Source organism: Ursus americanus, chromosome 21 (genome assembly GCF_024610735.1).
Source record: "Ursus americanus isolate L20-20 chromosome 21, mUrsAme1.1.p, whole genome shotgun sequence".
Classification (NCBI taxonomy): Eukaryota; Metazoa; Chordata; class Mammalia; order Carnivora; family Ursidae; genus Ursus; species Ursus americanus.
This window is the reverse complement of record NC_142147.1, coordinates 38,831,727-38,855,595: the sequence shown is the minus strand read 5'-3', so window position 1 is coordinate 38,855,595 and position 23,869 is coordinate 38,831,727. Positions and strand designations below refer to the sequence as shown.

At 50.2% G+C, this 23,869-nt stretch overlaps 2 protein-coding genes across 8 annotated transcripts in view; one reads left to right on the top strand and one right to left on the bottom strand.

The window, feature by feature from the left end:
• Window positions 1-661: 661 nt before the first annotated feature.
• Window positions 662-3,808, bottom strand: RGS9BP (regulator of G protein signaling 9 binding protein). The gene has a single exon (XM_045796156.2). The coding sequence runs from the start codon at window positions 2,955-2,957 to the stop codon at window positions 2,250-2,252; it is 708 nt and encodes a 235-aa protein (XP_045652112.1). The 5' UTR covers window positions 2,958-3,808; the 3' UTR covers window positions 662-2,249.
• Window positions 3,809-4,000: 192 nt separating this feature from the next.
• ANKRD27 (ankyrin repeat domain 27) overlaps window positions 4,001-23,869 on the top strand; it is a 54,980-nt gene continuing 35,111 nt past the window's right edge. For 3 of the 7 annotated variants that reach the window (XM_045796153.2, XM_045796150.2, XM_045796152.2), the window contains exons 1-10: window positions 4,001-4,127; window positions 11,903-12,032; window positions 18,508-18,618; window positions 20,595-20,751; window positions 21,505-21,659; window positions 22,107-22,166; window positions 22,254-22,307; window positions 22,422-22,487; window positions 22,577-22,653; window positions 23,325-23,446. In XM_045796153.2, coding sequence (XP_045652109.2) covers window positions 11,931-12,032; window positions 18,508-18,618; window positions 20,595-20,751; window positions 21,505-21,659; window positions 22,107-22,166; window positions 22,254-22,307; window positions 22,422-22,487; window positions 22,577-22,653; window positions 23,325-23,446 — 904 coding nt within the window. In that variant the 5' untranslated portion in view covers window positions 4,001-4,127; window positions 11,903-11,930. Of the gene's footprint in view, window positions 4,128-9,160; window positions 9,311-11,902; window positions 12,033-18,507; window positions 18,619-20,594; window positions 20,752-21,504; window positions 21,660-22,106; window positions 22,167-22,253; window positions 22,308-22,421; window positions 22,488-22,576; window positions 22,654-23,324; window positions 23,447-23,869 lie in introns of all 7 variants that reach the window. The other 4 variants (XM_087870665.1, XM_087870667.1, XM_087870666.1 and 1 more) reach the window with 4 other exon arrangements.

Below are 23,869 nucleotides of genomic sequence, written 5' to 3'. Positions count from 1 at the left end.
CATCGGATGGGTTTTTTTCTTCAATAGGTTCGGCTGAACAATTTTTGTCGTCGTTCTGAACCAAAATAACTTGATAAGAACAGAAGAGTCATTGTATTAGAAACAGGAGAATATACTTAGGGTGTGGTGTTAAAGGATAGCTTCCAACATTGGGTTACAAAATGCCCAGCCTCCTCTTGTCTGGGAGAACTGAGACCTTGGAGAAGGTAACAGAGATTCTGTTTTGTGTTGTGATGGGAGGGGGATGAGGGTACGAGGGGAGTTAGAAAAATTTTGTGTCATCTCTGAAGTTACCCTGAGCGGGCAGGTGCAAAAGAATTTGAAGTGGCCGCTATTCAGATGAGGCAGAAGGTGTTCCTTTCATTAGTTAAGGTCATAAAACTTTTAATCGGCTTAAGACCTTGTGGGTGTCTTAAAGCCATTATCACAGACACACACACACACACACACACACACACACACCACACAGATCCCATATTTTCACTATGAGGTACTGGAATCTGTGTGTTGAGGAGGGGGGGGTGAGCTGGGCTGGCCAGGTGGCCCTCAGGACTGGGCAAGGCGCCACCCCTGCTATTTGCCCCTAAATCCCTTGGCCCTCCAAGCTGCCTTTGTGAAACTGTCATTTCCCTCCTCTTCCCACTTTTAGGGTAAAAAAGTGAAAAAAAAAAATCCTTGTCAGTTTTCAGCCAAACCAAAGTCTCTGGGTTTTATTCCAAATTACCTTTTGAGATGTGTTTTCTCAGCCTTATTTCCCCAACTGCGTTTCCTCTGCCCCACTGGTGGCAGGTGGTGGCTCCGCTCACGGCAGTTCCAGCCTGGGACCCAGGGGTTTCCATCTTCTTTATTTACTGAGCAAAAGCAGCAGGGGTCACTCAACCTCTGTTATGGACACCCTGGTTCCAGTGGTTTATGCTATGACCTCCTGCCTTCCAGAAGGTCTATTTTAATAATGGGTGTATATTTACTAACTTCAGGATGTAAGTGAAGACCACTGTGTTTGACTCATTGGCACGTATGACTTCGTGGCCAAATGTCCTCTATAAAAAAACAGCTTTGATAGGGCATTGTGTGCTTACGTGGTTTTTCTTTCTCGATGATTATTGTTTTTAAAACGCTCCTGAGACCCAGTCTCAGGGCTAATCGGCTCTGACGGCATGCGGCAGTGAGGTTTACCCTCTCAGGGGTCAGTGTGAGGGTCAGGGAGCTGTGCAGCTTCCTCCAAAGCCAGCTCTCCTACTGGCCAGCAGGCAAATTCCAAGGGATAGATAGGATTAAGGGCTCCAAAGAGGATTCTGCAGCCCTCCCCCAAAGGAGGATCAAAAACTCTGGTCTAGTTCTGGAACAAACACAAGCCCCGGGAAAGGAGAAAGTGCGTGTTTGAATAGCATATGTCCCTTCCCAAAGCCTGTGCGCCTTCCAGGCTGACCCAGGAGAGCCCTTTTCAGTAGGCAAGTGGGTGCAGTGGATCCAAGCCTGTGGGGGCAGTTTTGACGTGTCTTGTCTGGTTTCCTAAGTAGGGTCAGCATTTGTGGGGGAGGTCACCAAGCCCCAAACCCAAACCTCTTCTAGCTGCTTTTGGTGACTAATAGATAAACTCTGCCAAGAAGCTCAATGGTGTGCCATAGAGAAATGGTGCACGGACTTCTCTTTGCACACTCTCCTAAGCTTAGGCCCCAAAGGATTAAGGTAATAAAACCTGCTTACACCTTCTTACAGTTTTGTCCAGGAAACAAAATCACCACCCACACAAAGCAAAACAACTCCCCTCCCCCCGACTTCATTTCACCTCACCCTTCTTTCAAACTGCCCCACGCAGAGAGTGGGAATCGCTGGTAGGGGTGGGGGCACCAAACTCAGGCACCGTGTAAACACGCCCCAGCAGCACACGTGGTCACCCATTAACTCGGAGGAATCTGGGGTCACTGTGGACGGTTTTCTATTAATAGGGGATAAAGCTGCTGCATACATTAGCGGTAATGCCCTGGCTGCCCGTGCAAAATTAACTCTTCCCCGGCCAGCAAGAGGAAACCATGTTCTGCCCAAGCAGATGTGTGCTTGAAACGCCCATGTGTACACACACACACACACACACACACACACACACACACACACACACACACGGTTTTAGAACCCCTTCCCTTAAACGTGCCAAATCCCACTCCCATTCCGAGTCCAGGCGATTGCCGTCGTTCCCGAGGGATGTCTCCGGGGAGGGAGTGGTAATGGCAGGAAAAGTCGCATGTCGGTCAGCTCAGCTTCGCCACGCAGACCGCCAGGGCCACAGCCGCCAGCAGCACGGCGCTGAAAACGGTGGCGGCCAGGGCTTTGCTCAGGTCGCAGGGCCCCGTGCGCTCCTGGACGGACACGGCGCCCACCGAGGAGGCGCCGGCGCTGGACAGGAGCTCGGCGCCCGCCGTTTGCCGGGCCTGCACGGTCCAGCGGGGCACGTTGACCTTCATCTCCATGTCGTGGATCATCTCGCTCACCTGAAGAATCTCGCGCTCCAGCTCGCGCAGGTCGTCCACGTCGAAGTCGCCCTCCGCCTCGTGTCGCAAGCTGCGGGCGCTCAGGGCCCGCGCCGCTACACCCGCCGCGCCGCCCGCCACGCCGGTGCGCACCAGCGGCCGCCGCGGCGCGTGCAGAGGGAACGCGGTGCCCAGGGCCAGTGCGCGCCGCATGTCGGCTTCCAGCAGGTCCAGGCAGCCAGAGAAGGCCACCCAGAGGCGCTCGAACTCGGCGCGCTCCTCGGCGCCCAGGCCCCGGTCGCGCAGCGCGGCCGTCAGCTGGGCGCGGGTGGCCACCGCCAGCTCCTGCGCCTTCTGGCGCGTCTTCTGCAGCTCCTCACGCAGGTTCTGCGAGTCCGCCGAGCCGCCGACGGTCAGCACCAGGTGGTGGTAGCATGCGGTCGCCTTGTTGAGAGCGTCCAGCAGTGCCTTGCACTCCTCCCTCGCCATGGCTGTGCGCTCTGGCGCGGCCCGGCCGCCCGCGCCCCTCTCGGTTCCACGCCCTCAGCGCGGCAGGACGCTGCGAGCCCCGACGGCGGCCCGCGCGCTCCTCATGGCCCGAGACTAGCTCGGCGCTGCAGCTGTTGTCGACGGAGCCTCTGGAGACCCGCGACGTGCGCCTCTGCGGACCGGACGCAGAGAGGGAGCCCCGTTAGCTATCTCCCATTCCCTGGTCCATCCTCCCCCGATTCGCTCAGAGTCACACAGCGAGTCTCTGCACCGCCCTCGCCTCCAAGGTGGCTCTCTGCGAAGCCCGGGTTGCGGTCCCCATTCTCCGGTGCCGTCGCCAGGGCTGGCCGGCCGCGGAGCCTCGCGCTCCGCCTTAGCCGCTGCCAAGGGCTGCCGGGTCGGGTTTCTTATGATCCGCCCACCCCCGCCCGTCCTCGGAGGGCGCTTGGATCCCTCCGACCAGGGATGGGCGGGGCCCCGCGCGGGAAAGTCACGTGTGGGTCCCCCATCTCCTTCTGCTCCTCTCCCCATTAGTTTTGGAATACTAGCACTCGGCAGTTCCAACCCTCCAGTATCGTAAAGATGGGGAAACTGAGGCCCAGGTAAAAAAAGGGGGCCTAGGTCACGCGACGTCCATACACGTGAGGGAATCAGAACCCAGGGACCATAACTCCCAGAGCCTGCCAGCGACGGAGTGGTGTGCCTCGTAGGGCTGGGCACCTCCGCTCTCTAAAGGTAGCAGTAATGGGCGATCCGCAGCGCGGGACAGCTCCGGGGTCTTCCCATCCGGATACAGCCCGCTTTCCAGGGACCAAGCTTGGAACCCACCTCTAGTGTCAGATCAGCTTCGGCCCCGCCCCCTCCCGTTCCGGGCACGCGCAGTCCGCGACTCAGGGCTGGTCGGGCCTGAGTAGGAAGTGCTGTGCACCGCCTGAGCCCCACCCCGGCTGGGCAGACTCAATGATTGCTCTGCGCACACGTCACTCTGAATAACAACGGCCGCTCATTGGGCTGACCAGGCGCGGCTCCGCCCAACGGCGGAGTAAAGAGGTGGGCGGTGGAGCAGAACCGCTGTGCTGGGGTGGTGGGCACCGAGGTCCGAGTCCCGGGTCCGGGAGTCGTCGCCGCGGCTCAGAAAAGGACAGGGAGTGAAACTATGTAGCCTTTTAAGTAAGTGTCCTCCCTCCTGTCTCATCCCGCGCCTTCCTTCCCTCGGGACGGCTGCGCCTCGGGGCCTGGAGGCCGGGCGGGGCCCCGGAGCTGGAAGGGGGAGGGGCTTTTTCCTCTCCGCGGCCAGCGCCCCGCGGCTCACCCAGGCTGGGCTGGCTGCCTCAGGGCGGCACCCCAAGATCCTAGCTCCTCGTTGGCTGGATCGCCCTGCCCGCGCTCTGCGGGTCCCGTCGGCAGTCGGGCTCTCTCTGCCCCTGGAGTGCGGGGTGGCGAAGAATGCGCCCTCTGACCCTCGCGACTACAGGACGGGTCAGCGGGTTCGGGGTCCTGGGAGCTCGGACTTGGGGGCAGTGGGCGGGGCAGTCGTTCAAGAGCTGAGTGGCCTCCGTGGTTTGCGGACCGCCTGGCGGGGCCGCTGGAGGGGGAGGGTGTGGTGAGGGTCCGGAGCCTGGGGTCTTGTGGCCTCCGGGGGTAGTGAAGGCGCAGGGGAGGGAGGAGGGAATCCCTGCCTGCCAGCCTCTTGAGGGGCCGGATATCTTCGTCCTGCTGGGTAAAAATTACTCCAGGAAAACTTAAGCACCAAGAGATGTTCCGGACTCTGGGTCCGTTCAGTCCTTTTCGTTGAACACAGACTGCCCGAGGCGCGCGAGTTCGGCATGGCCCCTGGCGATGTTGGGGACTTGGGTACTAGCTGCCGGTGCTGGGCCACGGAGCAAATAACGCGTCTTCATTGAGGATTTAGGACATTCAGGAAAGGAGGGGCTGGTGAGACTGGAGGGTCTACTAGTTTGCATGCGAGCTGGGGTTTTCCAAGTTTATGGGTTTCATGGGGAGAGGCCCTTATTTTGATTAGCTCACCCTCCCACCAGCCCCAGAGAAGAGCAGGGTATCTTAGTGGGATATTAGCGTTTTGAGTCCACCTTCCCCAGCATGGTATTGAGGCGGTTCAGAAGATCCAGAGCGCTGGGCCCCAGGGCTCCCTCTCACTTTGTGCTCTGTCCTTTCATCTATAGAGTTGGGGCCATTTGTGGCCAGGGCTTGGACACTCCAGGCCTTGGCCATTCTCCATGGTGGAGGGTCTTAGCCATCCACTGACCAGATGGGGGCCTTGACAGGTAAAGAGTAGTTTTCAAGACAAAATGGATGGAAGGAGGGAAAACCCATCACTTTGGGGAGCTTTAGGGACAGCCGAGGGATATGAAGCTACAGAGATGCGTAGAAGGCCAGAATGAGAAGCCCTTAATGCCAGGAAGAGAAATTGGGAATTCATCTCGTAGAGAGTGGAGGGGAAGTCCTGGAAGAATATAGTAGCCCCCCTTTAGTCCATGGGGGTTGTAGGTTCCAAGACCCCCAGTGGATGGTGGAAACCTCAGATAGTACCAAACCCTATACTCCGTTTTGTTTTTCCTATACCTACATACACCTATGATATGTTTAATGTGTAAAGTGGGCAGAGTAAGAGATTAACAAAAATAACAAAATAGAACAATTATTAACAATATACTGTGATAAAAGTTATGTAAATGTGGTCTCTCTCTCAAGATATCTTTTGTGCTGCACTCACCCTTCTTGTGATGATGTGAGATGATTAAATGCCTTGGTGATGAGAAGAAGTGAGGTGGAGGGTATAGGTATTGTGATGTAACGTTAGCTGCTTTTCTGATGATACGTCAGAAGGCGGATTGTCTGTTTCCAGACCCCAGTTGACCGTGGAGAACTGAAACCGGAAAGCAAAACAGAGAGTAAGGGGGACTACTGCCCCGTAGTAGACCTCAGTGTTGGAAAGATCACTTTGTCTTTCCTGTGGACAAGCCCGAGTAAGGTCAGGAGGGGAGAGGCCTCTGAAGGAGAAGGGCAGGATGGGATGAGGGGCAGATACTTGTGTCTAGCCTCAGTGGCAGGAGAGCAGTTGAGGCTCTGAAGTTGAGCAGATCACTTGGGTGAGCTCGCCTCACTCTGGCTTGCCACCAGAAATCATCCTGCCTGGCAGCTTCACTGGGAGAACATCAGTACTGTCTGCGTAGGGGCTGGGGTCAAGGTCTTGATTGTATCTCCTTGTGGCTCTTGGACTGTGTTGGCCTTATGAGGGCAACTACAGGGTCTTTGTTATTCCCACATCTGTGTACTGTTAGTGTTTCTGTGGGGCTCTCCCTTTGTTTATGAATTGCCAGGATTAGGTTGGTGTCCTGTAATTTGATCTTCTCCTAGAGGAGCAGAGTAATGTGACCATGCGAGGATAGATCTAGAAAGGATTCAGACCCAAATCCAGGGGTGGTTGTGCCTCCTCCAAACTCTCCTGCTCCCTTAGTGGTCACACCCCTCTTCCAGCTCTGAGGCCTTCCCTCCCTGTGGGACTCTCCACATTCCAGCTGTCACTGTTTAGCCAGCTCTGAGTAGATCGTTTGTTTCTGGCATTTTGCCAGTGCCTGCATGGCTGCCTCGGGCCAGTCCCTCACCCTCCCCTGGATATGGGCAGTGGATTTCCAGCTTCTGGGAGAGATGACCCCTCCCTGGGAGTCTGAGCTTCCTCTAACACCCCACTATCATTTTGTTCCAGTGGATGAACAGTTAAAGCATGCCTACAGTGAGCCATGTGGCCAGGCACAGACTGGACGCTTTGAAGACGAGATTTGAGAAAAATACGGATAGGATCCATAGACGGTACAGGCTAGGAGGACATAAGTGACTGTAATATCATACATTACGTCATCCAGTTGATTCCATTTGCTATGAAACATAAATAATTTAGAAAGTTTTCCCTTTTTGCCTTTTCCTTCTTTATCACAAATTAAACTAGTTGCAGAATAATGCTCATCCTTTGGAAAATATGCCTGGTGTGGGTCTTTGGTGAGCGCCCTCACCAAAGGGTGGGAGCAACCATAGCAGTGAGATTTCAGCTGGGAGTTTATCTCTGGGAGACACAGACTTTCCTGTGCTGGATTCTGCTGAGCCAGGCTGCACACTGTCACCCGATGGGGACACCTGACCACCCAGCCTCGTCTGGGCTGGTGGGACGGTTGTAGACCACAAAACCACAAGTGTACACACCACCCCCTTGAAATGTCCGGTACTAGTTTGAGACCTTGCCTGGCTCTCCTGTTCATAGAATTAACCTCAGATAACTCATGTTCAGGGGATACTTGGTATCTCTGCCTAATTTAGCTGGATTTGCTGTAAATCATCCTATCATTTGAGCTTAGGCAGGGATGGAATTTTTTTTAAACAGAGTTTTATAGAGGATTTACTCCTCTTTCCAGTTTTATAAGGAATATTCAGTTTATGTTGCATGTTATTTTAAAATATAAAACGAATTCTTGCAAGTAAAACTTGTGAGGGCGTTAACCTGTTGTCAGTATTTATGCCCTATATGAGAATTCCATTCTAGCGTTAAGCACCTAATTGTATTAGATTCTTACATGTTTTAACCACCAGGACAAAAAGGTTGAGAAGAGCATTGGACAGCCCTCTTCGAATCCCTACTCCTGGACAGAGGGTTCAGTCCTTGGCAACAAGGAGGAATGATGTCCAAGAGAAAGCAGATGACTTGAGGCTGAAACCCAGCAGGCTGTGTCCCGCTCCCCAGCAGCACTTGCCCCAAGTCTTGTGTGTTTCATGCACTTGAGCTGAATGTTTTGATGTAGCTTTCAGGGGCCTCCCTCCACCCTGCTGTCCCTCTCTGACCAGCACTGTTTGGATTTCTGGACTCACCTTCTCATCCAGTAAAAAAAAAAAAAAAAAAAAAAGTTACTCTTGGGTTTTCTGTGCCCACAGGAACCTGCTCCTGCTTCCCGAACCTTTGCCCTACACTGGTCCCTGCCAGGGATGCCTCCTGTGGTCCCCATCCCCTTCCCTGCTGCTCCCTTCTCTGGTCCTTACCTGTCCCAGCACTGCTGTGGGTTGGTTTTACTCTGCGGATGCACCTTCCTTGCCTCCCAGCCGGGTTGTTACTTCCTGCATCAGAGCCTGTCCTTGTCACCTCAGTCTTGGGTGTAGCGGTGTTGGAGCTCAGCCGGCATCCTGTCTGAGGCGCAGAAGGAGGGTCCCTTCCTAGCTTCATTCTGACCATACGGCATCCTGTCTCTCGTGCAGTTTCTGTCCAAGGTGTCTTAACTTTTCTACTCTGTCATGTAGAACCAATTGCATCAGAAACCAGAAACAATTTTGTTTTCTTGTGACTATGTCCCAGCAAAATCACATTATCCAGTTGTTCTGGTTAGGGACTCATAGAAGGATTATTTGGGCTCTAATAATAATTGAATTCAACAAGTCAAATACCTGACTTGTTGCAGAGCTGTCTCTGGGGTCCAGGAAGAGACTATATGTAGCCTTTTTCATGCTAGGCTCCCCTAAGAGGATTTGCAGGGAGCTCAGGGGCCTCCTTCAAGCAGTTCCCAGGAGGGCCTGAAGCAGAGACAGTTCTGGCTGGACCAGACTGAGGGAATTCAATGTAGGGCCCATGTGGCTGTCTGTCATGGTGACTTTTCCTTTGGGGGAAATGAAGTATGGAATCTGTGCATCTGTGGCTTATGAAATAACCCTTAATCCAGGCATATTTATTTTACACAGTGGGCGTAGTGGTTAAAGAGGCGGATGTTAGAATAAATTCTGACATCTGTGTAACCTCAAGTTGGCCAACCGAGCCTCAGTTTCTTCATCTGCAAAGTATGAGGCTACTGATATCAGTAGTTATTGTGAGCATTAGTTTTAGTCGATTGCCTGTAAGTTATCATGAACATTAAAGTAGGACGAGGATGAACAGAAATTATCACAGTTACCTGAACCAAAGATGCTCTCAAATAATGGCTGTTTTTATCATTAGCTGTAACAGATAGAATTCATAATGTACTTACTTATATGTGCTGTCCTGGCATCTTCCCAAGAAGGCGTGTGGGAATATGGTTACATAGTAAGAAAGTAATTTAGTTTTTATTCATATTTCATTTATCTGATGGTATCAAGGATAAGTTTACTTGATGTTCTTTAATGGTTGCTAATTTTCTCTTTTTAAAATTTTTATTATGTGTTTATTTTAGAGAGAGAGAGCGTACACAAGCATGGGGGGAAGGAGCAGGGGGAGAGGGAGAAAGAAACTCAAACCGACTGTGTTGAGCGTGGCGCCTGATGTGGGCTCCATCTCATGGCCCTGAGATCACGACCTGAGCCACCTGAGCCGAAACCAAGAGGTGGGCACTTAACTGACCGTACCACCGAGGTGCCCCATCTGATTTTCTCATTTTAAAGAAGAGGTCTCAAGCTCAGAACATTTGGCAGTCAGTAGTATCTCTAGCAAGGTTTTAAATAATGTCAGTTGTTCTCGTAACTTTTTAAAAAGACTTTATTTGAGAGAGAGAGGGAGAGAGAGACAGCGTGACCACAAGCCGGGGAGGGGGAGAGGGAGAGGGAGAGGGAGAGGGAGAGGGAGAGGGAGAAGCAGACTCCCTGCTGAGCCGGGAGCCTGGCACAGGGCTTGATCCCACAATCCCGAGATCATAACCTGAGCCCAGATCAAGAGTCAGATGCTCAACCAACTGAGCCATCCAGGCACCCTGGAGTATACTGTTTTTATATTTAAAGTTGTAATAAGGGTTATTTTAAAAATAAATTTTAAAAGAGAGTAGGTGTTTAAAGGAATGTGTCAAACACTAACAGTAGAGCCATTGTGTACAATTATACAGATAATTGCATAGGTGCCCAGGAGAGTGAGATGTTGGCAAACTGGGGCTGATAAACAGCCTGTGAGCTACTTACCAAGCCATGTGCCCTGGTATAGGACTGTGGTACCCACTGAGAAGATGGGGTGCCTTTTTCTAATTCTCACAAAGACACCATGTGGGCCAGCAGTAAGTGGTGGTCCATTGGTATGCAGTATGGCAAAAATAGTGAAGGCAGCATGTAAATGGGAGTCCTTCAAGACAGGTGTTTGTATTCTCCATTGCACCACTTGAGATGGAGGCTCAGATTCTTTTTCTGTGCCCGTTTTTCATATTCCTCTCTGATAGCTCAGTGAAACTACACTTATATATGGTAAATGGAGTAGATCAGGGGCAACGGAAGCCCCATTCACAACAGACTATACAAATAATATTTAATAAAAGTTGTGTATAATCTATTTAATTTAATTGGAAGACGTAGAAGAAGACATACGTGGAAAGACATACCATGTCCATGGATGATGAGATTCATTATTATAAAGATGTTGACTCTCCAGTCTATAAATTTAATGCAGAATTGAGAAACTGATTTTAGTTTATGTGATATTGCAAAAAATTAGGAATAACCAGACAATTTTGGAGAACAAGGAGGGAGGCCTTTCTCTATGTGTTATCAAGGCTTATTATGAAGCTGTAGTCATGTAAACTAATGTGGTCTAGCCCCTCTCTGTCCAATATAATAGCCACTAGCTGCATGTGGTTTTTAAGCCCTTGAATGTGGCTAGTATGAATTGAAAAGTGAATGTAAGGTACACACCAAATTTTGAAGATTTAGTAGGAGTAAAAATGTAAAATACATCATTAATAATTTTAAAATATTATCACATGTTAAAATATAATATTTTGGATATATTAGCATAAATATATTATTAAAACTAATTTTACCTGTTTCCTTTTTCATGTGGCTACTAGAAAATTTTAAATTACATATGTCATTATGCATAGTGTATATATAATTACATTTCTCATATATCTGTTGGATGGCACTGGTCTAGACTGTTGAAAGACAGTAGAGCTTAGAAATACGCCACACGTATATGAGAACTTGGAGTATAGCGAAGGTAGCGTTATTGGCCAGTGCGGAAGGGATAGACTATTCAAAAAAGGATAATGGGACAATTGGCTTATGCTATGGACTGAATTTTTGTGCCGCTCCATTCATATGTTGAAGTCCTAATCCTTAATGTGATGGTATTTAGGGGATCAGAGAGGGGCACAGGGGGATTCTGTTGATTCTTTTTTTTTTTTTTTTTAAGACTTTATTTATTTTAGAGAGAGCAGGGGAGGAGCAGAGGGAGACAAATCTCCAGCAGACTCTGAGCTGAGCACAGAGCCCGATGAAGGGCTTGATCAGAGGACCCTGAGATTATGACCTGAGCTGAAACCAACAGTCGGACACTTAACTGATTGAGCCACCCAGGCGCCCCCCTGTCTATTCCGATATACTTTATTTCTTAAAAAATCTGAGGCAAACATGACAAAATGTTAAGATTGGGTAGTTCTGGGTGGCAGATTTGCATTATTCCTCTGTATTTCTCTATATGCTTAAAATAGTTCATTAAAATTTATGCATATCTTTAAAATATAATTTTGGTCATGAAGGATGTTCTAAAAATAGCCATTTTTACTTTTTTGCAATGACTTGGAGTTTGACAAGATTTTTAAAAAGATTTTATTTATTTATTTGAGAGAGAGAGAGAGAGAGAGAGAGAGTGAGTGTGCACAAGCAGGGGGAGCTGCAGGCAGAGGGAGAAGCAGGCTCCCTGTTGAGCAAGGAGCCTGATGCGGGACTCGATCCCAGGACCCTGGGATCATGATCTGACCTGAAGGAGCCGCTTAACCAACCGAGCCTCCCACACACCCCTGAACAAGATTTTCTGAATATAATGTCTGCAGTTAACCAGTAAAAAAGTCATCTTGCAATTGGTGGGTTATCTTTGATATTTCCTGTAGAGTAGAATAATATATGTCAGAGACACTTTTTAGAAATTGCCAGATCAGGACTTTTATGTGTTAAATAAATCTGAAAGTGGTCATTTACTGCTTTTTCTCCCCTTGTCCCAGGAGACTCTCTTTGCCATCTGAAGTCCATATGGCTCTGTATGATGAAGATCTCCTGAAAAATCCTTTCTATTTGGCTCTTCAAAAGTGGCGTCCTGACTTATGCAGCAAGGTGGCCCAAACCCATGGCATTGTAAGTGCATCAATCCTGGGGGTTGTCCTTCTCCATCAGGTGTGGACCAAGCAGTGTTGATAAGGCCAGAAATACCATAGACTTTGGTTAACTTTAGAGAGAGTCAGTTACAAACCTGCTGAATGTAACAACCCCCAGACCATGCTCAGTATGAGAACGAGCAGAGAGGGACCACCATGAGCTGCCTCCTCCAGGAAGCCTCCTGGCTCTGCACCAGTCTCGGGTGTAATTCTTTCTCTGTGGACAGCCCCTGTTGACACTGATCTCATGGTATTCGTCTTGTTTCTCTCTTTCCACATTGACCTTGAGAGCTTCTGGGGGAAGAAAGTGTATTTCTCTCAGGGTGTCATGGGTCCTTGTCTGTGAGGTGTGTGTTCACTCGCATATAGTAAGGGAACATGTGAACACATTTGTATGTTGCTTTGAAAGGCATCTCCTAAAGGGAAAGAACCGGTGGAATAATGGAGGTGTCCAGATGGCAGGATGAGGGGAGCACATGAGAGAAACCATAGTCTGTGGGGCATCTGCTGCCTGCAGGGAGGCGGGCTTTCTGCTCCTGGCATCAGCGGGCCTCTGATACACACGGCCCTGTGCCGCACAGAGCACTTGCTGCCTTTGTGCTACTGCTTTTCTATTTTCAGGGTTTTTTGGTTTTTTTTGCCTTTGTGTTTGTCTTTGTGTGCTGTCCTCTTCTCGTACTATGCTCCTACTTTGTGGCCAAGGATTGGAACTAGACAAGTCAGCATAGCTCAGGTTCACTTTGGGTTGTCGGCTGCCTTGTTTTGGGACTGGGAGCTGACTTTCACCTTACCCACTCTGTCCCACTGCCACCCCAAGCCTGCTTTTTCCAAGTTCCTTCCAGTTTTTAGGATTGGTTTTGTGAGTCATATGTTTTTCCCAGAATTACTTTACTTTGGTTTTTAGAAGTCATAAAGCTCATTTTGTGGGTGTGTATATGTGTGTGTATATGTACATGTATACATATGTATATACGTATATATGTGTGTGTGTATATGTATGTATATGTATATAAAACAATTGGAGAATATAACTTTCCAAGAAGACAAGAAAAATCATATAAAGTTCACCCAGAGACATTATCATCTGTTCATCTCACAGTAGTTATTAAATGCTCTTCTGGGCAAGGTACCATGTTTGATGCTGAGGGTTCAACAAAAAATGGGAATAAACATCACCGTCTTTACCTTTATAGAGCTTAAATGCTATTGGGAGAGATGGTCATGCTCTGGGCAAATATCTGCTAATTACAGTTGTGGTACATGTCCCAGAGAAGAAGTACAGGATGCAAAGCAATCATGTTAAGGGGAGGGGCTAAACAAATTTGGGAAATACTCCTTCCCCATCTTTCTTCCGTAACATTTTTAAAAATGCTGTCTTCTGGGTAAGAGCAGACTATGTGTAACTTTCTCTTGCTCTTTAAGAATGCCACGCTGTGCGGGCGCCTAGGTGGCTCAGTCAGTTAAGCATCCAACTCTTGATTTTCAGCTCAGGTCATGATCTAAGGTCGTGAGATCGAGCCCTGAATTGGGCTCCATCCTGGGGGTGGAGCCTGCCTAAGATTCTTTCTGTCCCTCTGCCCATCCCCCCAGTTCACATGCGTGCTCTCTCTCTCTGTGGGACCTGTATGTCTTGCTCACCACTGTGTTGCCAGGACCTAGCTCGGTTCCCGTCACCAGGTAGATGCTTTTCCAGCTGCAAGTAGTGGACTCCCACTCGAGCTCACTTCAGAGAAAGGGAAATTTTGAATAAGAACTTTGGCATCTTGGTCATCTTCCTTTTGGCTCCACTGAGGAATGGGAGATTCTTCTTCAACTGTATCATCCCAAGTTCACAGTGGTATCCTAGGTCTTTTCTTCCGTCCCCCTGAGATCTGCAGGGTCCACGGGGAGCTGCCTGGGGTCCACACTTGGCAACACTGACTTTGTGGCCTGCAGTAGATGGGAGAGTCAGTGAGGCTGACTCCTCAGCAGAAGTCACCGTGGGAAGGAGCTGGCTACTGCTGCCCAGCTCAGCCCACTCAGATGTTGATGGCTAGCTCCTGACCCTCTTGGCTGTGTGACAAGGGCTCCAGTTCGACCTGCTCTAATTCACAGTAGTGCTCCACATACATCTGTTGGTGGAATGAAAAAGAATATTCCAGTCACCTCTGGAAGAGTACTTATCATTTCTGCCACCACGAAGGGATTCCTGTTGCCTCAGCAGGTGAATGCTGATTTTCTTTCCTTGGGGCCTGGCCATAGGGCCAAGTTTGACTGCCCTTGAATCAGCCCTGGGGCTCAGAGTCATTTATCGGGCTCTAAACTGTGAAATCATCACTTTTAAACATATGCGTCCCTCCCCGCCAGGGTTAGCTGCCCCTCACACCTCTTCCTAAAGCCCAGCTCGCTGGCCATCCTTATGCGATGGTGTTTGGCAGCTGAGGGGTGCAGCTTGACTGCTCCCTCCACCCGCCCCCTCCCTCCTCGAGTTTGACTTCCTTCCAGAACCTTCCTTTGATTGGGATGCCCGTGCATCCAGGCGGGCACCTCCCATCGTCACCTGCTCTCTGACGGGATGGGGGAAGCTCCTTTTCCCCATGTTTCCCAGGTTCCAACCACAGAGGCTCGTGACACCCCCACACTGCTTCTAATAGTCACCCCTGTTCTATTTAATTAGCATCCAGCTAATTACACACTGTGGTTTCTTCAGAGTGGGCCGGGCAGGCCTGCTGCCTCCCTGGGGCTCTTGTCCACGACATGGCAGGGGGAAGGTCCTCCAGGATCCTCAGGTGGGTTATTGCCTATAGGAGAAAAAAAATTACAAAGGGAGATTAATTTTGTTCCTCTTATTGTGATCTTTTTTTTAAAAAAGATTTGTTTTATTAGAGAGAGAACGCATGGTGGGGAGGGGCAGAGGGAGAGAGAGAGAGAGAGTCTCAAGCAGACTCCGCACTGAGTGCGGAGCCCGACACAGGGCTTGATCCCATGACCCTGAGCTCATGACCCCAGCCGAAATCAAGAGTCAGATGCTCAGCTGACTGCCCCACCCAGGCGCCCCTATTGTGATCTTTTAATTATGGGGTATGTAGGCTTTTGAGGGCTAGCCTGGGAACCTGTCAGCATGTCTTCCAAGTTCCAAAGAACTGACTTTCAAGGAGAATACCCGCACAGGCCAGCTGAGGGCACTAAGGTCCATACTCTAGTTCTTAGGATTCCTTTGGCGTAGACCCGGCCAACAAACATCTGTTGAGCGTGCACTACGTGCCAGGCACCACACGGGGTGTCCAGGATTGTGCAGATGAGTGGGGAACACAGCATGCCTTCGGGGGATTCCAGAAGCTGGCCATTGGTCGCTCAGAAGAATGGGTGTCAGGACAGAAGTCACCCTAACATTGGGGAGGAGTCAGAAGGGTGCCCTGGAGTAGCGTCACGAATGCTGATTCTTGCTTTTATTCTCCTGTCCTTTCTTTAATTACTGTTATTTAAAAATTCTTTATAAAGGGACTAGAATAAAAAGTTTTATTGTTAAGCTTTAAAATAAGCAGGGGTCCTCCACTTACGGTCTACTCAGAGACTCAGCCTTGTGTCCTCCACCTAGGCTATAATGCCCATGAGATCTCCAGAAGTCTGAAGCACCGTCTTGGGAGAGCCCCGAAGGCACTTGCCCTTGACCCCGCCTCCCACGGGCAGCCTCATAGCTGTTCCATGTCCCCAGCCCCGGCGGCTGGCTCCTCACCCTCCCTCTCAGCCGGAGAGCCCAGCTGCTGGCTTCTGCTTGCAATGAAATGCTCTGGACAGCATTGTCTGCCTGAAAACTGGGGGGGCGAGGGGGTCCTTGATATTGGAGGACCCCTATTCACTCAACAAACATTGATTGGGCACCTACTGTATGTTGAACAGTGAGGTTGGTAACAGGGATACAATGCACCAGGAGCCCATCGTACTCTAAGTTAGGGAGGCAGACAAAGCGGATGTAAACAGGTCAATAGAATGTAATCACAGCTGGGCTGAGGTTCTCCAAAGCACCTCAGACGTTCCTGGTCTCTCACACGGGACCGTGTGACTCCTTCATCCATAGAGCAGGTTTGGGACCATCTCTGGGCCTCCCTAAGTTTGGGCGTTAAACATCCCCCAGATCTGATTCATGGCATTCCTGTGCCTGTGGCTGGCCCTAGGGTCTCCAGGCTCTTCTTCCTGTGCTCCCTGAGGCCGTGAGGGGGCTGTTTCTCAATTCAGGCTTAAACCTGAGGGCCTACCTTTTCTTTCTTTCTTTCTTTCTTTCTTTCTTTCTTTCTTTCTTTCTTTCCTTCCTTCTTTCATCTTTATTTTTTCCCCTTTTTAAAGTTTCACTTTTATTAAAACTTAAAATTTTTTTAAAAGATATTATTTATTTATTTGCCAGAGAGAGGGAGAGAGCGAGCACAAGCAGGGGGAGCAGCAGGCAGAGGGAGAAGCAGGCTTCCCACTGAGCAAGGAGCCCGACATGGGTCTAGATCCCATGACCCTGGGATCATTACCTGAGCCAAAGGCAGACGCTTCACCGAATGAGCCACCCAGGCATCCCATAAAATTTTAAATTATTTTAAAATGATTTTTTTTTTTTTAGGTAATCTCTATGCCCAACTTGGGGCTCAAACTGTGACCCCAAGAGATTGAGAGTCCCGTGCTCTACTGACTGAGCTCAATTTCAAACATATGATCAAAGTAGAAAGAGTAATGTAATGAGCCCCATGCACCTGTCACCCATGTTCAGGGGTGATCCGTTCGGTGGCCCATCACATGTCATTTCTGTCCCCTCCCGCCCTCCACCCTCGGCCACTGGATTATTTTGAAGCAAATCCCAGAAAACTATGTCAGGTACTCATACAGTTCCGTCCGTAGGTATTTAGAAATGTGTCTTTAAATGATAAGGACTCTTTAAAAAAATGTAACCACAATGCCATTATCACAGCTAAAACTTTCCACACTAATTCTTCAATATTGTCCACCATCTAGTCCCTGTTCACGTTTCCCAGATCATCTCCCAATTGCCTGTCTCACGGTGGGTTTGTTCAGATCAGGCTCCAGAGGAGATCCACACGTCACATTGGATGGTCGCATCTCTACGTCTATCTTTTCTCCTCGCTGCGGAGCTAAAGTGAAGTGCGCAGAGGCGCGCGTGCCCCGCGTGTGAGGCGTGGTCAGTGTCGACATACGTGTGGCCTTGGGAAACCGTCTCCACAGAGTTCCGCTGCTTTTTCGTTTTACCTTCCCCTTCCCTCGTTTTCTTTCTTTGTGCCTTTGCAGTGCATTTAGCCGGGTCAGTCATGCTGGAGAGTTCTGGCTCTTGCCAATTGCGGCCCCGGGGGTGGTGCTGACGGTGGTCCTCTGTTCACCGCACTTCCTGAAATTGGTAGTTAGATGTTCATCTGATTCTGTCTCGATGTTTTGAGGAGAGGCCGGGCCATTTTGTCAATGTGCTTCCATCCACAGTGCCTCCTTCTGCTCTGAGGAGTTGGCGTGTCCCTCTGTGTGGGGGGAGGCCAAGCCCCCCTTCCTACGCGGCCTGGGTGACAGCGGCTGTCAAGGCTGCGCGGTTTCACGGTGTCTTTGCAGCGGGAGCTCCAGCGGGCTCTGGGCTGAGCCTCCAGCCCTGGCTCCAGGAGGCGGCAGGAGTTGGCGTCAGGGCCTCACCATTCACTGGCCACGTGACCCCAGACAGGTTCCTCGGCTCCCTTGGGCCTCAGTTTCCTTGTCTGCAGGATGGGGATAGCGCAGAAGCCGTTTGCTTTGTGCCGGGCTGCTTTTAGGAGATGGGGTTCCGAGGGTCTCCACCAGCTTGGTCGTGTTCCTTCCGAGTACACTTGAGCTGAGAGAGTCCCTGAGCTGCCACGCACAGGCCCGTGTGTGGTTGCCAGGGCACAGGCCGTGTGGTGGCCACAGTCGGGCCACAGTTCACATCTCAGATGGAGCCCGCCCCAAGGACAGAGTCTGGCACCCCGAGACGCCTTGGTGGAGGTGGTGATCTGCCGTAGGAAACCCTGTTTCTGCGGCTCGTATTACAAACTATGATCACAACCGGGTTAAAAAAAAAATAGAGAAAAAAGACGGAAGGAAACTATCTTCAAGGTGCAGTGTTTCTTCTCATTCAGGCGGCGGGGTTTGGGATTACATGTGACTTTTTAGTTAACACTTTTCTGTTCTTTCCAAACTACCCTGTCTGCCTCTGGAGTCGTCCCTGAGCCTCTTGAGAATAGAGGGGGCGCCTGGTGTTGGCTGTGGGTGGTGGGACCCAGCACGTGTGGGAACAAGCTTGGGGGCCTGCGCCTGCCCCTCTGCCCAGGTCTGGGGTCACGGCTTTGCCATCAGGACGTCCGTCACCCCAGTCGCTTTGTTCTGTCTGCCAGTAGGGTCCCCACAGCAGTCCTGGCGGGAGCGTCCTCCCGCAGCCGTTAGTGGCACATCTCGTACTCTTCACCCTGCTTTACTGTTTCCAGGTCCTGGTGCCCTGCAAAGGAAGCTTGTCGAGCAGCGTTCAGTCCACTTGTCAGTTCGAGTCCTATATTTTGATACCCGTGGAAGAGCACTTTCAGACCTTAAATGGAAAGGTATTCATTTCTTTGTGGGTCAGCCAGGGTCCCTCACTCAGTGTTTGGGAAGGGGGGGCGGGGGGTCCTGCGTCTCACCCTGTCCCTGCTGTGGTAAATGATGGCTCGGACACGCACAGCAGCCCATGGCATGGGGTTGGAGGGCCCCTGCCTTTGAGGAAAGAGGAGATGGTAGTCAGGAGCAGGGCCTGGCTTGGCCTCTGCCTGGGAGGAGGGCGGGTAGAGGGGTGGGGAGGGCAGGGCATCTCTCCCTCCTCCAGGGCCTCCTGCTGGTAAGTCTCTGGAACACCTCCTGAACGAGGTCTTGTCAGTAACCTGTTTTCTCCCCGTGCTCTTGAAAGCTCATCAGTGTTTTGGCCACAAATCGGACATCAGGGGTGAATTTTAACTTTTTAAAAAACATTCTTAAAAAAATGTTATTAAAACTTAAGCCAAAACAAAAACAAAAAACAAGTATGTTTTAAAAACTTAAATAAGTTAAGGGGCGCCTGGGTGGCACAGCGGTTAAGCGTCTGCCTTCGGCTCAGGGCGTGATCCCGGCGTTATGGGATCGAGCCCCACATCGGGCTCCTCCGCTATGAGCCTGCTTCTTCCTCTCCCACTCCCCCTGCTTGTGTTCCCTCTCTCACTGGCTGTCTCTATCTCTGTCAAATAAATAAATAAAATCTTTAAAAAAAAAAAAACTTAAATAAGTTAAAAAAAACCAAAAACACATTCTTTTGAAATAATCTCAAACCTAGAGAAAGCTTCAGTAAAGCACAAAGAACTCTCCTACACTCTTCCCCCAGATTGGTCTGCTGTGAGCATTTTGGCCACATTTGTTTTCTCAGTCCCTCTCCCCCACACCCCACACGCTACTGTTGCTTTTTCTGAACATTTTTCAGAAAAAGAGTGAGTTGCAGATACCATGTCCCTTTATTCTAAAACATGCCTTTCCTGCGAATTACAGCAGAGTGAGCGCACTCAGGAAAATGAACCGCTCAACACACTGTCCTCATACAAATCGTGCTAATTATACAAATAATATCCTTTCCTAGAAATTTTTTTTTTTCTTTTCAGATCCAGGACCCTGCAGTGCCTTTAGTTGCTGGTCTTTTAAGTTTCCTTCGATTTGGCACAATCCTCGGGCTGTCTTTGTCTTTCATGACATGGACTGTTTTGCTTTGTAGACTCTCCCTCAGCCTGGGGTTCTCAGAGGTTCCCTCACGGTTGGAAGGGCGTTTTCTCTCTCTCAGCATGTCATGACAGGAGATGTATGACGTCTGTCTTCTTTGGGGTCCGCGTTTTCTTACTTTTTAAGGGGAGGTAGCGAGATTCTGGGACAGGGTGTTCTGTTTGTCGCAGGGACTGGCATGGGCCCAGGTGCATTTGGTGCAGCTCGGTCCCTTGGACCTGACAACTAGGGCTCATGTGGGCCTGTGGCGGGAGAGGAGGGACAGGATGGGACACGGGGTTACTGGGACGCCACCTGGGGGGGGGGTTAGCAGCCCTGTTCGCCATGCCAATCACTGTTAGTTTGTTCTCTTCGGGGAAGCCAAATCTACAAGGAGAACAGAGGAGTCACACTTACCACGGCTTGTCTGCCAGGGCACCCCAGCCGTGGCCAGAGTGCTGAATGTGGCGGGGATGGCAGCATGCCTTCCCCAGGCCTGTCCCCTTGCAGTGGCAGGTCATTCCAGGAGAGCCTTCTTCCTCCTGTCCCAGAGGGTACAGGTTTTCTTCTGCTCTAAGAACCAGCTTAATGCATCTCTGTCACAGTATTTAAAAAGGATCAGCCGTAGCTACAGGGCGAACAAAGAGGAAGGAAAACATTTTAGAATCAAAAAGCAAATTGGAAGAGTGTTCTTGCTCCCCTGCAAAGCCCCATTGGAGCAAAGGCAGACAGGTCGGAAGCAGCGCTGTATCGGGGCCCAGGCGGAGGGGGGATCAGTGGTCACCCCCCGGCTGCTGGTGCAGTGACGGCTCTCTTGTTCCAGGATGTCTTTATACAAGGAAACAGGATTAAATTAGGAGCTGGTTTTGCCTGTCTTCTCTCAGTGCCCATTCTCTTTGAAGAAACTTTCTACAATGAAAAAGAAGAAAGTTTCAGCATACTGTGCATAGCCCATCCTTTGGAAAAGAGAGAGAGTTCAGGTATTCTGGGTAAAAAACCCCTTTCCCCTGATTTGGAGAATTGTATTGGTTGAACTTCCTCCTGACGTAGCTGTTATAAACATCCCATAAAATATTCAAGAGCCCATTAGAAGCTTGCCTAACTTTACAGTAATTCCCCAGAGCTTAATCAAAAAGTCTTCTTGAGCTAAGACAATGTGGCTTGTGGCTGCTGTGTAAGGTTGCACAGGTTGGACATTACACAATTCTGGGAGGCAACATCAATGTAGACCTCTGTGTGAATGTTGCCCCCTGGAGTTGGGCAGGGTGGTAGCCCTGGCTTTGACACTGGGCCTCAGTGTTAGAGCTAGCTCTTACACCATTATTGCCCCCCCCCAGCCCCACTGTTGTGCCTCTTTGAGAGCTCATTATTTTTAATAAATAATAATTGTTCAGTTGTTCCAGGAAATTGAGATAACAGTGTGCTGAATGTACTCTGAGGCCTCCATTGCCAGGAATCAGGTCGTCTTCACCAGAGCCTCAGAGGTCATGCCCATGGTCTCAAATTGTTCTCAAATTGTTTTCTCCAAGGAAAGGGCTTCAAGAGGCCAGGCGCTCTGGATCCTGAGCTGTCCTGTAACGAGACTGCTCTTGGGCAGTATCTTGAAATAATTCCCGTCCTCTCCTGGGAGATGGGGCTCCAGACCCTGGGGGAGCAGGGCAAAGGATGTGGTACTTCCCCCATTAGGAAACTGTGAAGGCTTCAGTCAGCCTGACCCTCTGTCTCTTTTTCAGAAGAGCCTTCAACATCTTCAGATCCATTTATCCTGAAAACCATCGAAGATGTGAGGGAGTTTTTGGGAAGACACGCGGAGAGATTTGACAGGAGCATTGCGTCTTTCCAGCGAACATTCAGGGAATGTGAAAGAAAGAGCCTCCGTCAACACATAGTCAGTAGCTGTGTCTTGCTTTGCCAGGGTGCCCTGGCTCAGGCTGGTTCAAGAACACGGGGATCCCTCTCAGTGCGTTCTGAAACTTTGCTGCCTCCACTGTCGGGAGCTTTGTTTAAATGTTTCCTTCTAACAATAAAAGTAGTACAGGCCACTGGAGAAAACTCGAACATGACAGAGTATGAAAGTGAATATTGTTATCACCTATGTGAACCCCAAGGGAAATTTTCTCTTACCCTTCATGCATATACACTTAAAAAAAAAAAAGTTGAAAAAAAAATCACATAATTTATTTGATAAGCCTGTATCAGGACTTAAAGAGCTTGTCACCCAGGAAGTACCTCCTGCGAAATGGGACCTCTTGCTCCGGGACACGTGACACGTTTCAGGGTTTGTGTTGGGGACTTGGATTACGAGTGACCTATTTCTCTGCTCTGTGTTGCGCAGGACTCGGTGAATGCTCTCTACACCAAATGTCTCCAGCAGCTTCTGAGGGACTCTCACCTGGTAAGCCGTAGGACTTTCAATTGAGAGAACTACCGTTTGCCCACATGCCCAATCCGAGCTCTTTAACGGTACCTTCTTGTCCTGCAGAAAATGCTTGCCAAGCAGGAGGCCCAGATGAGCCTGCTGAAGCAGGCAGTGGAGGTAAGAGGCCAGGCCAGTGCGGCGGGAGAGGGCAGCGGTGCTGGGGGTGGGTGGGGGGGCTCCCCCTGTCACCCCTGTGCGCTCGCAACGGGGGTCTGTTCGTTGATTCTGCAGATGTACGTCCAGCATGATATTTATGATCTGATCTTTAAATACGTGGGGACCATAGAGGCAAGCGAGGTAGGTCCTAAATCCCCAGCATCCCGGTTGGAAGCCCTTTATTCTAAGCTTTTCAAGAAATTTGAAACTTCGTTAAAATCTGTTGTTAGGACGCTGCCTTTAATAAAATCACAAGAAGCCTTCAAGATCTTCAGCAGAAGGACATTGGCGTGAAACCGGAGTGCAGGTAAGAGTTTGTGCTGCCGTCGCTCGGCATCCTCGGAGGCTGGGGCGTTCTGCTTCTGGAAACGGGGCTCTCAGCGGCAGGAACTGCACATGGATTTGACTTGGTTCATTCTGAGGAGCAGTGCGGTTACTTGTGACCAAAGATAAAGGACTGAGGTTGGCAGATGTCACCCTCCTCCCCCTGCTGCCAGCTGGGTGGGAGCTCGAGGGGCGGGGGTTTCGCACAGCTGGTCTCTTGACAGGCACACCGCTCACCCAGGTGGGTCCCACGTGCAGACACCGCTCCTCGCCTGCCCATCTGAGGGAGGCCTGCCAGAGAGGCACCTGGCTTTGAATTAATTTATGTTTCTTTAGGCTACAAAAATGTCTAAAATATTTATGTTGAAACGATTTTAACTCCTTTGAGCTGTCTCACTCTGGGGCTAAGGATTTTTACTTTTTTTCCCCTCATTTTTTGGTGCAGCTGTAATACCGTTTTGCATCCTGAATGGCACATTCAGAGGTGTTGAGTTTGCCACTGATTTGAGTCTGACTGCTTCTGGGTTTCTACTTTTGTTTGTCGTTACTTACAGTTGGTCGTAAGCAGTGTAAGTTGGGGGTGTGCTATTAGATCAGGGAAGAAGGGCCCTCCCACCGTGGTCTTAAGTTGTCACTTCCCAAATTATTTTGCAGCTTCAACATACCTCGTGCAAAGAGAGAGCTGGCTCAGCTGAACAAGTGCACCTCCCCACAGCAGAAGCTGATTTGTTTGCGAAAGGTGGTGCGGCTCATAACCCAGTCTCCCAGCCAGAGAGGTGTGTGCTCGGGGGAGGGGCCTGATGGTGGCGTAGACACTTCCGTCCAGATGCAAAAGTCTGTTAAGGAGTGGTGTCGTCTTTAAGGATCACACCAGTGGGCTGACGTGCAGCAGAGCACCCCCGTGTGAGCACCCTGGAGTCTGCTCTGATGCGTGGGTGCCTAGTAACGGGGATTCGGGGGTAGGAAGGCAGATAAGAGTAAGAGAACGGTGGCGGAGGAGGAGCGGCCTCAAAAGTGAGCCAGGCCTCCCCATACCGCCGTGGGCGTCACACAGCTGGTCTATAAATCAGAATCCAAGTGGCATAGGTTCTTTGAGACCCTGCCTTTTCAGTAGCTTTGGGGTTCCAGAATGACACTGTCCACAGCCCAAGTCTGAGCTTGTCAAGGTACAGCAGTGTGTGTGATTGACTTTAAGCTTC